Here is a 14,461-nt window from a genome sequence, read left to right as displayed (position 1 = left end):
TGAAATATCGTGCTTGAAATGACCTATTTTGCCATTCATTATCCCGTGATAATTATACGTCTTAAATTATATATATATCATCAATCAATAACATTTCACTGCTCTACATTATGTAATGAGTTTTTGTTTCAATTACGTGAATTCTTCAGTTGCGGTGTTGGTGCTGCCCTCTAAATATTGCTTATTGGTTGGCGGCAAGAACGCTTAACATACTTAAGAGGGCTCTTGATCTCGAACTACACTGGTGTTGTTAGGATTTAAAACATTCTCTCATTGTTTTATTTTCATTCGGTTTTTTTTATTCTAGTTAATATATTCGACAATGAAGTGGTGATGCATTAGTTGTAGCTAAGATTTTTTCGCTTTTATTTCTATAATTATCAGATAAGATTGTCGATTGGAGCTTACATATTCTAAAACTAAAAATCAGGAGATTAAGTTGACAATGCCAGAAAACTGGAGAGACCTACCGTATTTGAAATATTCTGAATTGAGTTAGCCTTTTATAGCTGGACATCAAAGTAAAACCTAGTTTTGTGGCAGACGTGCGGCTCCCGTTTAAATATGAAAAGCCCACGTGCATGATTATCAATCAGTAACATTTTACTGTCCTACATTATTCACAGAGAAATAAAGTCAATGTCTGCTAGAATCACGTTGTTTTTAATACTTCAAAAAGTATTTTGTTTATCAATAAAACAAAAAATCTCAATCAAAATATAACTATACATTGGTTCGCATTAAGTTCGGTAGTGGACGTAGGTGTGTATTTCACTGGTCGCAATACCGAATCTTGCGTGTAAGTTAATCGCGCGGAGTGTACACTGGCGCATATTTACATGTTATCTGTACATTTGTTTTTAATAATATACATGTTTACATAGTGGTTTCTACAAAACCATTTACATTCATAGCTATAAACGGTTAATTTTGTGTGGGCCCATGTGCCACCAAAATCACTTGAACCCTTTCACCTTTGTTTGTTTAAATACGGACATGTGGTGCGATAAGTGGATGTATATGTTTTTGTTACTGCGCGAGTTAATAAAGTTCCAACTTACGCACGCGTAAATTCTCAAAAGCACGCGTCATTCACGCAAAACGCCAATCGCAGTTCGCGTAGTTGCTGCGCCTAGCTGTGTGTACGCCATTCTGTATCAATCCACGATGTTATGTGTCCCGCCAGAAAATAGGTGCACACCCCCTATAGAGGAGTAAATTTTCAATCAAAGAAATGTCCGGATTTCCAAGTTTGCTTTCTGAAAACGACTGGGTTTCCAGTTGCCAATGTTACTGGGAAAAGCTTGGAAATCCAATCAAATGAAGGAAAAATCACGGAAATGTAGAAAATTAGCTCTCATATTGAGGATTTCTGATTTTAAACTATTTTTCTGCCGGATTTTTTGCTTTTGGGTACTTTAAAAGTCTGGATTTCCAACAGTCACGACTGGACAAAAAGTCCGGATATCCGACTCCTCTATAGGGGGTGTGCATCTATTTTCTGGAATAGCCCATTACGAGATGATCAGCGTATACGTGGGTGGTTCAGAGCGTGCTTGTTTGATATTAATGTGTATAGATGGCAGTAATGGTACAATCACAATGTTACCCCTAGCTTATCCACATAATATACAGTAAGCCAAAAAATTAAGGTACCAGTTGTGTTCACCCCTGTATATCCTAAATTAAGACAAATATGTCAAAATTAAAGCAGCGAATACCTGAACTCTTTAGCTCTGATTCAAGACCTTATTTGTTGAAATTGGTGGAGAATTAAAGAAACGGTGATCTTAAAACATACCGAAGAGACGAAATCGAAAGTTGCACTTTTCTAATCAATGAAAACATGACGCTAGTTTTAACGTGCTAATCAATGGAAGCACTGCGCTAGTTCGCGAACGGTTTGTGTACAAATCAATAGCGCATGCAATGGAGGAAACTGCAACTTGGCACTTTCCTTGGCGTTTTGGATCGTCGTGTCTTTATTTCTTGAACAATTTCAACGAATGAGGTCTTAAATTCGAGCTAAATGCTAAAGGATGCAGCTATTGGCTACTGGTTTCCAATTATGACATGTATGTCTTTGTTTAGGATATACAGGGGGTAAACATAACTGGTACGTTACTTTTTTGGCTTACTGTATATTATTTAAAGCAATAAGAATAACGAACCGCGTAAGTCTAGAAAACAACAACGATGTCCCTATTTTTGTCTAGTAATGTCCAGGTTAACAGTTAATCAACGTCATATAGTTACTGAGCTATAATGGCAGTTGTGTCCAATTTAGAAGAGCCCCACAGGGCTGATGAGGTCCAATGACTTATCATTTATAGGTCGTTCTTCACCTGTTCCATGTACAATTATAATTATTTTAGCCATTAAATGCCTTGATCTGTACACAATATTTTGTCAACAAAATCAACCAATCAAAGGCAGTAGCACAATATTCATACAAAGGTCTTTAAAGTCCATAACCATCATGATGTATGATAACTATCCATGACCATGGTAACTAAATACGAGCTCGTCCTTAAACGTTCATAAAACCAGTCAAGCCATTAGTTCTGTAAAAATAATTATAACACCTCATGTTTGCAAAGCAATTAATACAAATTCAACAACTCCTCCTATACCTTTGTACAGGAGCCAACCGTTGTTAATCCGTGATGAATCCACACTTACTGTAGCGTATACGCGAACGCGATAGAGACAACGCGTTACGCGAGAGCTCTTAAAATTCGTCATGCCTGGAACCTTTGTGCGTATGCAAGCTTACAAGTTGAATTCAGTATTTTTCAGGTAGCGGCTAAACTTTGCCGTTTTATTCTGTAGTTTTATTGCTGATATTAACAGAGAAATCATCGAAGTTTTTGTAAGACTTAGTGACAATGATTAACTGACATTTCCTCGTAAAATAATCGTGAATTATACGATCTTTAGCTTCTTTTCGTTGTTGAAAGGGATTCAATCACGTTTCACCAAAGCTGCCCTCGCGAAGTAAACCACGCAGACGACGCGGCCGCATCGTTGTTAAACGGTGATGAACAACGGTGAAACATGATTGAATCCCTAATTATTTTGATAGATTAACCGGGGTATTACAAAGTAGGAGGGGTTGTACCAACCCCCTAAGGTATTTCATATGGCATAAAATGACGCGAGTATTTATGCCCAAACGACTTGAGCTATTCGCAGATCCATTCTTAGCGCTCATTTTAGTGCCACATTTCTACCCTAGCACCTTATCAGGGGGTTGTGGTGGCGCCCATCAATAGGTTTCTGCAGTAATATCTGTGATTTTTCATATCAATTGCTAAGCGCTCTTTCGAAAAGTCATAGTTCATTGAATTTACAACCGTATGACAAAACAGGCGAAAATTGTAACTTTTTGCACAAGATTTGCAGTTTAATGAGAATTGGCCTTTGGTCATTCTAATGGCGCTTGTATATTGACAACATAAGTGTGCTCTTTCATTTAATGACATAAAATTTAATTTTTTGACATATCATCAGATGATCAGAATTAATCACCCTGGACATGTTTGGTGCAATTTTTCGTGTTATTTATTTTCACAATAGATTGTATAATGCTACTTTCTGTTGATAATTACATCATGTAACAGTCCGATCCAGAGGGCACACAATATGTTAAGCACCAAAGATGGTGACACGAATGCGGTAGATGATTCTGCGATAGCGGTAGATGATTTGCTATTACAGTGGTTTGTCGAACAACAGCACTCTTTCATTCCCTCAATATAATCGCACAAAATATCTTCTTTGCAATCTGCACGACAGCCGCGGGTAAAGTTCTCAAACACGTCGTTTAATGTATACAAAGTTGACTGTCAAAAATAAGGAAAAGACTGCATTAAAGTTAGGCCTGTATACTGTAAAACTTGACGACCATCACGACAACATACACACGAGGGAACTAAACTCAACCCAGAAAGTATCGAAACGATTATGCTATATATTTCAGTTCCCGATATATCTGACCATCTATAATCGTTTCGATACTTTCTGGGTTGAGTTTATATTCATTGTAGATTATTCTTATAATTGGCCCTTCGAATTGATGTAAGCTACCAATCCATAGTTTGTCCCACATTTCTACCTTGCAAACCAACGGAATTTGTCATATGTTTGCATTGCTAATTAAGTGAGTTTTGCCTCAGGCAAGTTGCAGTTCGGTACCGGCGAGAACCATTACGGGCCCGGGGGTAAAATGATTGCACGGGCCCCCCTTTTTACGGGCCCCCTGAGGTGTCTTTGCTTCTTTGCTTCTATGGGCCCATTAATGTATGTTTTCTTTATTTTTACGGGCCCTTAGGACCCCGGGCCAGGGGATAACGTACCCCCATAACCTCCCTTGTCGGTGGCACTGGCCAATTCTGGTTAAATGTTGACAGCTCAGAGTTATTGCCGTCGGTTTGGTTGAAAAGGGAGATGACATCGACACATGGTCAGAGGCAGTGCAACCTAATGTGTGTGTACGTCTAACTGACCAATTTATATACTCACTCGACATGAATGTCCGATGGGACAACGAATATGATTGTGCGTCATCTTTACTTGTTCTTCGGCACAAGTGTCGTTAACATTTTCGGCAAAACAGCTAAAACACGCCACTCTCTATATACAACAAAGACAGTAAGACTTGGTAAAAAAATGATAGCAAATAAAAGTTACAAATTATACCATTTATAGCAGGATTACAAATTATTTGACACCGGTGGTAATAACGACCATTAATTGTCTTATAATTATTCATAATTCAATTCGAGTGTCTTATAAAGGTGTTATATCATGATGACTGATGACGTCTTGAAATATCAGTCAGAGAATAACACCAAATAAGGAAAGTGTGGCCGTTGACCTTGGTTGTACAGCAGCGTGTGGTGTTCTAATGAGAAATTGTACGCATCTAGAAATCACATTTCTTTCAGAATTGCACATCTATCATTTTTGATACACATAAATATCATAATTGGTTAGTGCGATGCTTTGTTAACGGCCAGCCGACATCTTTCTGAACTAATTTCTAAATATTTCGCAAAATCGTAGTATATATTTTAAAACTATTTTCTCAGTTTGTTTTTTATTGCACGAAAAGTCCTGCCAAATCATCAAATAATTTGCTGTGAAATTCTGTATTGGAAGTTATGCATGTATGAACATGAATATAAAGAAGGTGTCCATTTACGGTTTAGTTGATATAAAACTCCGTTTAGAGACCAAGTTGGGAACAATCGCATTCCGGATTACCATTACGATTTCTTCACTACGTTGAAAATACGTTTTAAAGTGAATTATGACCAACAGAGGGCGCTATTACTGTACTAAAGTACGTGGTATTTTGACAACGGGATACACCGTGACCATGCGTATGCTAGCATACAGTATACTCTTCCAAGCATATACTACATATTGTCACAGTGTTTTCCATGTACAATATGTGTGTATTGGGTCCACCGTGACCATAGACAAACTGTTTTTTTTTCTTTGGCCTATATCTTTTAATATACTTAAAAGTATAATAATTATATAAATTAAACTTACCTGATCGGCATTAGTCGTTTGCGAGGCACCTGACATAAAATACGAAAATACATCGTCAATAATTTTGCATAGAGACGAAAAAGATATTGTCTTATTAATTGACTATTTTGTTAACATTAAGCTATACAATTCTTTAATGAGAACAACCATGTGACCAAATTGCGTAACATTACCGGTAAATGGGGCACGTTGGCGCAGCGGTACGAGCTCTGCCTTGTAATCGGTGGATTGTGAGTTCAAGCCCCGGGGCGGCGGTGCCATTGTAATGTGCTCTTGGGCAAGGCGCTTTACCTTACTTTGCCTCTCTCTACCCAGGGGTGAAATGGGGAGCTGTTAAGAATGTTGTCCATTGAGCGCCACCCAAAGGTATGAGCAGTCAAGTTAGCTCAATCGATAAGGCGTTCGACTAAAATTGAGTTAGCTTGAAATTCACCTGGACAAGGAACTAACTGCTAATTGTCTCGTTGTAACCCGTAAGAAACTCGGGGAGCTCATCCTGGTTGCAATGGTTATTTGTGGAATGTCTAGGTTGTGCGCTCTTGAAGCAGCAAAGTCCCTGATTTGTTGTTAAATGGTTTATGGATTTGTTTGGGCCGTACGTAGTGGTCAGCGACAACCTGTAAAGTGTGCTGAGGCTTGTGGATCAACATCTAGGCGTTGTGCCTGTGCGTAGCGCACTATAAACCACTGCGATTTTGTATACTGTGCAATATGTATACTGTATTAACAAAATGACTACATTCATGATTTGGTCAATATGGTTTTGTGATGGCAACATTATGTTATTATTTACTGGAGTAGATGCAGTATCCTTGTTTATTAATGTACAGGTATTTACAACAGGGACATTATTTAAATAGGGTGCATAGAGTGATATGTCTCTTGCCTGTAATCGTGGTTGCCAACGTGGTTTGAGTCGTCAGGTTGGTGCCGGCATTCGTCGTATTGCTACCCGCCATCGTGGTTACCATCGTTGGGCTGCTGCCGGCCGGCGTCGGATTGCTACCCGCCGTCGTGGTTGCCGCCATCGAATCGTTGGCTGACATCGGAGCTGTCGTAGTCGTCGCGTCTGTGGCTGCCATCGTCGCCGGGTCGTTGGTAGCCATCGTTAATGTCGTCATTTGGTCGTTGCCTACCATTGTGGCTGTCGTCGCCGGGTCGTTGGTAGCCATTGCTGATGTCGTCATTGGATCGGTGCCTGTCATCTTGACTGTCGCTGTCGGGTCGATTCCTGTTGTTGTACTTATCGTTGTTGGTTCGTTCCCTGTAGTTGTTGTTGATATTGTTGTAGGTGCTGCCTTTTTCGCAGCAACAGCTAATAACACTATTAAAGATATTGAACATAAAAAAGAGGATCTTGTTATTAATTTTCTTCTCAGTACACACATATATATATATATATTGCTTCATAAGAAAATGTATTGATTCTGCACTGAATTATGCTAAACGTTTTCTATCTTTACTTTTGATGACGTAATGAAATTTCTTCAAACACGAAATAGTGCGAATTATGTTTACATGCTATTGATGCCAGGTTGGTTGTTATAGCGGTTTTTCAAGTTTACTCCAGACAGTGACGTCAACGATTCGACGCATCTGTGAGTTTGTGACGCAAGCACACCTGTGTGCTACCGTCTTTGTTGCGGCCAAAGTGCCTCATAAAACACCATATAGACGAATCTAAATTCACGCATTCCTACACCTACCTCCATGACCTGACTAGCAGCCTTTAGCTGGGTAGCCGTCGGCTACAATGTACTCAAAATGTGAAATGATTCGGCCTTGGCGGAAATTTTAAACTGCATTCCATCACCCGTTTTACACCTTCCGCGAAAACACAGGCAGACAAAAGAATAACACAATACAGTTCCCTTCGACAAAACACACAGCATGGTCTATTCTATTGAAGTGACATAATAATCGGATTAACTACACGCGGTATCTATGCATTGATGTACTTGCGAACAAAAGGACTATGTATGAATAGATACGACGGGATTACCTGCGGAATTATCTCCATTATATATATTATTAGCTATTATTCTATTCACCCTCCTCGTCCTTGCATCTTCTCTAGGTGTTAGGCGGCTTTTATTTGCACAATTGGACGCTCAAAACACAAGGTTGGTGCTAGCGGCTACCCAAAGATGTCCGACCAAATCCTGACCATGACTTGGCTCCTTGGATTCGTCTATACCCGGAAACCCATACCATTGTTATCGTTGTGATATCCACATGTGGACGAATTCTGATGGGACGGTGTTTTTTCTGGCATTCGTCATAGAGTAAACCACAATGATGTGACATTTGACAACCATCAAATTATGGATAGCTTTGAAAACAAGTGTTTAACTTTTAATTACTATGAAAATCACAAAATATGAATACATATAAAAAAAAAACCAATAAATTATGTCGTTTTACCTGCTATCAGCAACAGAAGAAGCCTGTGTCCATCGGCAGCTACTCGTGTCATTGTTGCTGCATAGATCATCAAATGCTTTTTGAAGAGCTATGGTTGCTGTCGTATGTATTGGTAGCAAATCAGTCAGCAGCTCTGTGAAACCTTATACCGGAACAACACCAAAGAAGGCTTTTAAAATAAATGACAGTAAGCGGTTTGAGTAATTGCGCCTTTTCAAACCGTTAATGATCACTTTGGTATTAACGAATACTCATAATGGTTTCAATTAACATTGATATGCATGTATGTGCACTTTTAACTCTCTCCACAGGGGTGTTGACTGCAGACGACAAGTTTCAAATATTTTTTACAAATTCAAAAATTTCAGAATTGTACATTTTCATGACCAAATTTGGAAAAAATGCATTAGAATGAGTACAAGCAAGCCTAGTATTGGTTCAGTGGTTCTGAAGATAGCTCTTGTTATTTTGAGAAAATATCTCAAAACTTCATGAACTTTTTATGTTGAATCCTATGATTATCACACAGAGCATTAATGATAAATAAAGGTAGTTATAACATAAACTCTGCAGTATTATTTTTGTAAAACCATAATTTTTGCTTTCGCGCCTTTTATCTGAAGTTGAACGTTATGGTCCCCGTCATATCCCCCCCCTTATACTCATGTCTAAAACAAATCCCATGTTCAAGTAAATTCTTCATTTTGCTTCGCCCTTTTGCCTAATTGATCGGTCCCTTAAAGCAATAATGTACTATTTCCGTTAAATTTTGAATTATTTACAAAAAGTGGTGAAATAAAATTAGCAACAACTACCAGGAAGGATTTATGTCCATTTTGAGCTGAAATAATGAGGTAAAATTAAAAAAAACCCTAATGGCTACCTTGGCCGTTCAACGTGGAACTCTCTAATGGCTGATAATAGTGTCGTAATTACAACATTAATTAAAAACTGCACTGTTGTCCTCCAAATACAAAGAATTCGGCTGATTTCATTTAGTTCTAAGTTGGGACAAGTGTAAACATTAGAAATATGCTGAAAATTAGGTTTGAAAGAAATTAACCAATTTCATCTTAAAAGGTCGTATATAGCTTTAACCGTAAACGTTAACTATTAATATATCGCTGCTATTAATATATCCTTCGAGTACCAATGTTTCAATAAAATATACAACTAATGGGTCCATAACCATAAACGATAACCATCATAATTATCGTCTCCTTCCATTCAGGGCTCAAATAAAATATCAAACTAATTAGTAAACCTAACCTATAATCATGATAATAGGATGATAAGGTTTATATATATCAAATGCATGTAGCGTATTAATTGCTTGTTTTTTCACATTTGTGATGCGATCAAGCCAAATCAGTCGGAACTCGGAAATATTGATTTTGAGATATAGCCAAACAAAGAAAGTTTTTCCTTTTGTTTCCTCTTGTTTTGGAAACTCTTAAATTGCTCATATCTTTGGAACTGGTTGTTCAATTTCAATGGGGTTTTCTGCAAAATCCAGCTTTGTAAATGCTTTTTACTATAGGAAACTGAAAATTTATTATGGCCGAGTTCCGACTGATTTTGCTTGATCGCATCACATTTTAGTATTATGCTTTTGTATAGCGTCATTTCATCAAGATCACGATGCTACTATTCATCTCAGTGAGTTTCACCAAGCAATACTCTATATACAATTACTGCCTGCTCTCCTCAACACCTGACTCATTAACTTGCTTTGTAGAGCACCAAACCAGAAGCCCGAAGATCCCACGTTCAAATTTCTTGACAATTAATGCGATTAAAAAATACATGTAGTTGTTTATACAGCGCTTTATGCCGTAAACAGTCTCAAAGCGCTTTACATTTATTCCGCCACGTTATAACCACGTTTGCTGTCTACGAAATGGCGCAGGGTTCATCAGTACAACGACTGTGACTACCCCTAACAGCTTCCCATTGCACCTGTGTGGGGTGAGAAAAACGTTGCATTTTTTTAATTTTAAGGTAAATGCTGTTCCATTTTCAATCAAACCAGTGGATATGTGTTCAATAATTATGTTTATAACATTTAAAAGAACACATTACAACAAGTTACCACAGACCTAGTTACAAGCTATAATGAGCTGTGACATCATCACCCAATTTACATCTCGCCGTACACAGCCAATACAATTGGAGCACCATTGGCCTGTTTGCGAAATATTCATGAGAACCGCATACACTGCCACGAGAGGATAATCATATGTAAATGAGTACACATTGACCTGCGCATGTACGGCTATAGAGGTTGTGTACATGACGTATCACGTATCATACCGTAAATATGGCAGACTACTCAAATGCATTCAACAAAAGCATGACTGCAATCTACCGCGACAGTTCGTTTCACACACACATAACAACTGCACTGTCATCAAATAGGTTGATTACAACATTTGATTGAATGGACTGCCCTACGCTACTGATTATGATGAAGGAAACCGGTTCAAATCCTTGTACATGCTATGTAATATCGATCAGCCAATCAGAAGGCAAATTGCGTCAAGTGGCCATGAGTCGATGCATGATCAATTTGCATAAAGTTGGCTCGACTGGGTGGTTTCCGACCAATATTTATGAATATTATATGGTACATAAAGGAAAAATATCTGAATGATGTTCAAATTTGGCTCAAATATACGTCATGTTCATACTATCGAGTGAGTTTGATATTTTTATGTATGGACTGTAGTATTAATGGTAGCACATAGCCTTCTGTACATGCCAGCGCTGAACACATGGTACCATGTATTGTCAATGGCAATATCGGGCCTTGATTCACTACAAAACAGTGAAATTCTTGGTTGAAAATATGAAGATAAAAAATTCAAATCAATATTGATTGTGATATTTTGGCCTAAATACAATTTGTTTAGCAAGATACAGCTTTCGAAAGGAGTGGATACGTGCAGTTAGCATATACCGATGAGTGTCTGATTTTAAGGGGTACTACACCCCTCGATAAATTTGTGTCTATTTTCGCATTTTTACAGTAGTAACAAAAGTTATGTATATTATAGGGGCATGAAGTCCAATTACTACACTGGAATTTCCGTGACCCAAGACAGGTTGTTCGTTATTTATGATAAGAAATTAGGTACCGCTAGGATTCCTTGCCCCAATAATATACATAACTTTTGTTACCAGTATGTTATTATTTTTATGAGAAAAAGGGATTAGTTTGGCATGGCTTTGGACCAAATTTGAGCAAGCTTGAAATTTGCCCCTGCATTGACCTTTGATTGACCCTCACGCACCACTTTTTAATTTGGGAACCTATCAAATCTGGCCATAGACACCTTAGCACTTCAAAGAAATAGATGCCATTAAATCCCAGAGGGTACTATAATTAAAGACACAGATAAAAGAATTTATCGCGTCTGATGTCACTGTCAATTACGATCCTTGATTGGTTTACACAGGTTAATCAGCGCGCAAAGGAAGACCGATCTATCTGGTGCTGATCGGAGAAAAGGAATAGCAGCAAATGGCGAAAAATTTCGTACTTTTACAAGGCAAAAAGCAGCTTTTCTAGGCATTGTGGACATGGTGCCTTCACCAAAGAAATGTTCCTACTATAAAGACCTAACTTTTGAGATGGTTTGGCATGGCGAAAGGTGCAAAATTAACAATAAGGCGCCCGGTTATAAATCCGCGTTCAGCAAGTCATCATCACGACACTTGTAAACAAACCGTGCTCGAGTTTGATTGACAGGTGACGTCAGACGCGATAAATTATCTTTATCTTTGTCTTTCATTATATGTAACTAGACCCTCTTACATCCCCAACTAATAAAACGCAAGAAACTAAAATGGAAACCGAACACACTTTTTGTCAGTTTTTGGTTTATATATACAAAGGGTAGAAACAATTTCACAAAGCTATCGATAACAAATACAGTTGAGGTATTAGCTACAATAACACGTGAACAAAACCAAAACTAAAGTAAAACCAGGAAATTGAAAAGGCTCAATGTTTGCAAGAATCAATATTGTTTAGTACTGATTTAGTAGGATTTCATCTTTGTCTAGAAAAATCCTTTTCAGAGCGAGATGGTCTGAAGATGGCACTCGCTAGAGTTTCGAACGCTCAGCCCTCTGAAGACTTTTTTAGGGAAATATTAAATCTTACTCATGTTTACCGACCCAGAGTACCAAGTACTTTCAAATCGTACTTCGAAGCGTGTTTTATTAACAAACAGTTAGCAGCCTGGACAACCGATTCTTTAGAAATGCTTAGTCGCGCTGAAAGTCGATCGATACATGTTAAAATCAGCACAATTCAGAAATACACCTTTTTGCTATGAAATTAATTTTCTCGGTCAAATATAAAGCAATATTTTTTTTTTCTTCAGTAATGTCTGTTAAAAACTTGGTGCTTGGATATACATTTTTTTTACAAATCCTGGTGTTAAAATTAAGCATCAAATTGTGTCTTTTAGTGTGATATTTTTGATTTTTATAGGCCTTCAGTTCGCACGCGAGCTTTTTTACGGAATTCATTTTTAGCGTCTCAAACTAATATAGTTTGCTAAAGAAAGATATTTCCCACCTCTGTAAAGCACATCGTGTGGGTCTATATATTATAGTTTTGTTAGAATTTCCGTTTTTATTTTACCCTTTTCCCTTCATACTCCGAAAATGTCTAACTCAGTTCTTTTTTATCTCGAGAGCAACCAACAGAAATAGTCGATATTTCCTTTGTTGTTTATCCAGGTCAATTTTCCATTGAAAGCAAATTGCCCGACCAGCGATTTGGTAGCCCAAATCCCCAATTGAGTGTTCTGGTTAAACATGATCAGTAGGAGCGCTATAGGCCTGGGAATTTCTTTGCTATATTGAAGTTCTAGCAACACTGTAGCCATGCCGGTATTCCTATTAAACCCAGGGATATCGATCCACAATGCTAGTATTAGCCTTAGATTTCACTCGTTGATTTTGAAAAATGGTCAGCCGGCAGTTAAAATAGTGAAATGAAAACGCAAATTCTGACAAAACTATGATATATCGCTCACGGTGATGTGCGTTAGAAAGTTGGGAAAAATCCTTCATTAGCGAACAATCTTACTTTGAAAAGCTAAAAGGTTGATCAAAAAAAGGCTCGCGGACAGAGTTTAAGCCTATCAAAATCGAAAATCTTACACTAAATGACTAAATTTCACGCCTAAGTTTAACACTAGAATTTGAAAAAAAATACAGTATCAAGCACTACAATTTTTCCTGACATTTACTGAAAAATGAAAATGATTGCTTTTCATTTGGCCGAGAAAATTAATTTTACATCGAAAAGGTGTAACTAAAAATTTAGCTCATTTCAACACCAAATTCGATCGTTTGTATTGCCTCATTAAATGACTGAGTGAGCCTTGCCAAACAAAAGAATCGGTTGTGCAGGCTGCTAACTGCAAAGAAAACAAATTAATCTTATTTACAATATATATAGTATAATTATAGTCTTCACTTACATGTAATTTAATATGTTGTGCTGAATGATTTATATGTACATAATGGCATCTACGAAGCAAAGTTTATTTACATAGCATTATATGGTTAGCCATTTGATTGTGCAATTTTTTATGTGTACCCGTGGAATCAGAATCGCTTGGGCCTCTTTTACCTTGCCAAAATTTCCTAGCCTCTTTCCCCCATATGTTTCTTTTTCTTTCATCTTCTTGCATTACGTTTTGAATGGAACCACGAAGAATTTACATTATTAATTAATCCGATAAAGTGAGGGGTGCTGTTTTTAGGGGTGTGGCGCACACCGACATCGCCTGGTTAATAATTACATTGTACAGCAGAGACACTAAAATCAATACCCGGGATCGATACACGTGAATGGATTTCATATTCAGACGATAAATCTTTGGATACCGGGGTAGAAAATGACGAATATCTCCCGTATTTTGTTTATTCTAAAGAAGCCATATTTCGATGCTTACACTTGAATATGTGTTGAAAGGATATGATAGTCTTTAGCTTGCGTATTGAGAAAGAACCGTGCGTATTGAGCTCAAAAACTGACAAAAATTCTGATTTTATATGTGCCGAACTATAGCGCATCGTAGGCCACTGGTGGAGGCAGTCTAAAAGCTAATGACCTCATGGCGTAAACCATGCTCACTGACATCTACAGGTCAGTTACCAGGCTATTATCAATAGCCTTAGTCGGACGTCCCTCTGGCGGCCATTATGCGTCTCAAAACTATTAAACAGGTCGGTACTAAATGGCCATGCGTGGCTGTGGATTCAACCTACCATGGCGATTTCTGCCATGAAGAAATCGGGTCGATGACACTGTGTGGCGTTGGGGTGGGTGTGCGCACGTGGGTTGTGTTTAGGGTGCCGTGGGTACTGGTGGGTGGTATGTGAGAAAAATGTTTACCAATATCTGATAAAAATAGCACTACTCCTATCTGCATGTGTGGGGTGTGTGTGG

At 38.0% G+C, this 14,461-nt stretch overlaps 1 protein-coding gene across 1 annotated transcript; it reads right to left on the bottom strand.

Annotated features, from left to right (window-relative positions):
• Nucleotides 1–3,008: 3,008 nt before the first annotated feature.
• On the bottom strand, nt 3,009–8,187 carry LOC140164965 (uncharacterized). The gene is made up of 5 exons (XM_072188372.1): nt 7,987–8,187; nt 6,449–6,886; nt 5,563–5,591; nt 4,525–4,635; nt 3,009–3,845 (listed from the first exon to the last, which is right to left on the bottom strand). The coding sequence occupies exons 1-5, from the start codon at nt 8,054–8,056 to the stop codon at nt 3,591–3,593; spliced, it is 903 nt and encodes a 300-aa protein (XP_072044473.1). The 5' UTR covers nt 8,057–8,187; the 3' UTR covers nt 3,009–3,590.
• Between the last annotated feature and the right edge of the window lie 6,274 nt (nt 8,188–14,461).

The sequence above is a fragment of the Amphiura filiformis genome, chromosome 11 (assembly GCF_039555335.1).
Source record: "Amphiura filiformis chromosome 11, Afil_fr2py, whole genome shotgun sequence".
In the NCBI taxonomy this organism is placed as follows: domain Eukaryota; kingdom Metazoa; phylum Echinodermata; class Ophiuroidea; order Amphilepidida; family Amphiuridae; genus Amphiura; species Amphiura filiformis.
Note: the sequence above shows the minus strand (reverse complement) of the source record. Positions and strands in the feature narration are given on the sequence as shown.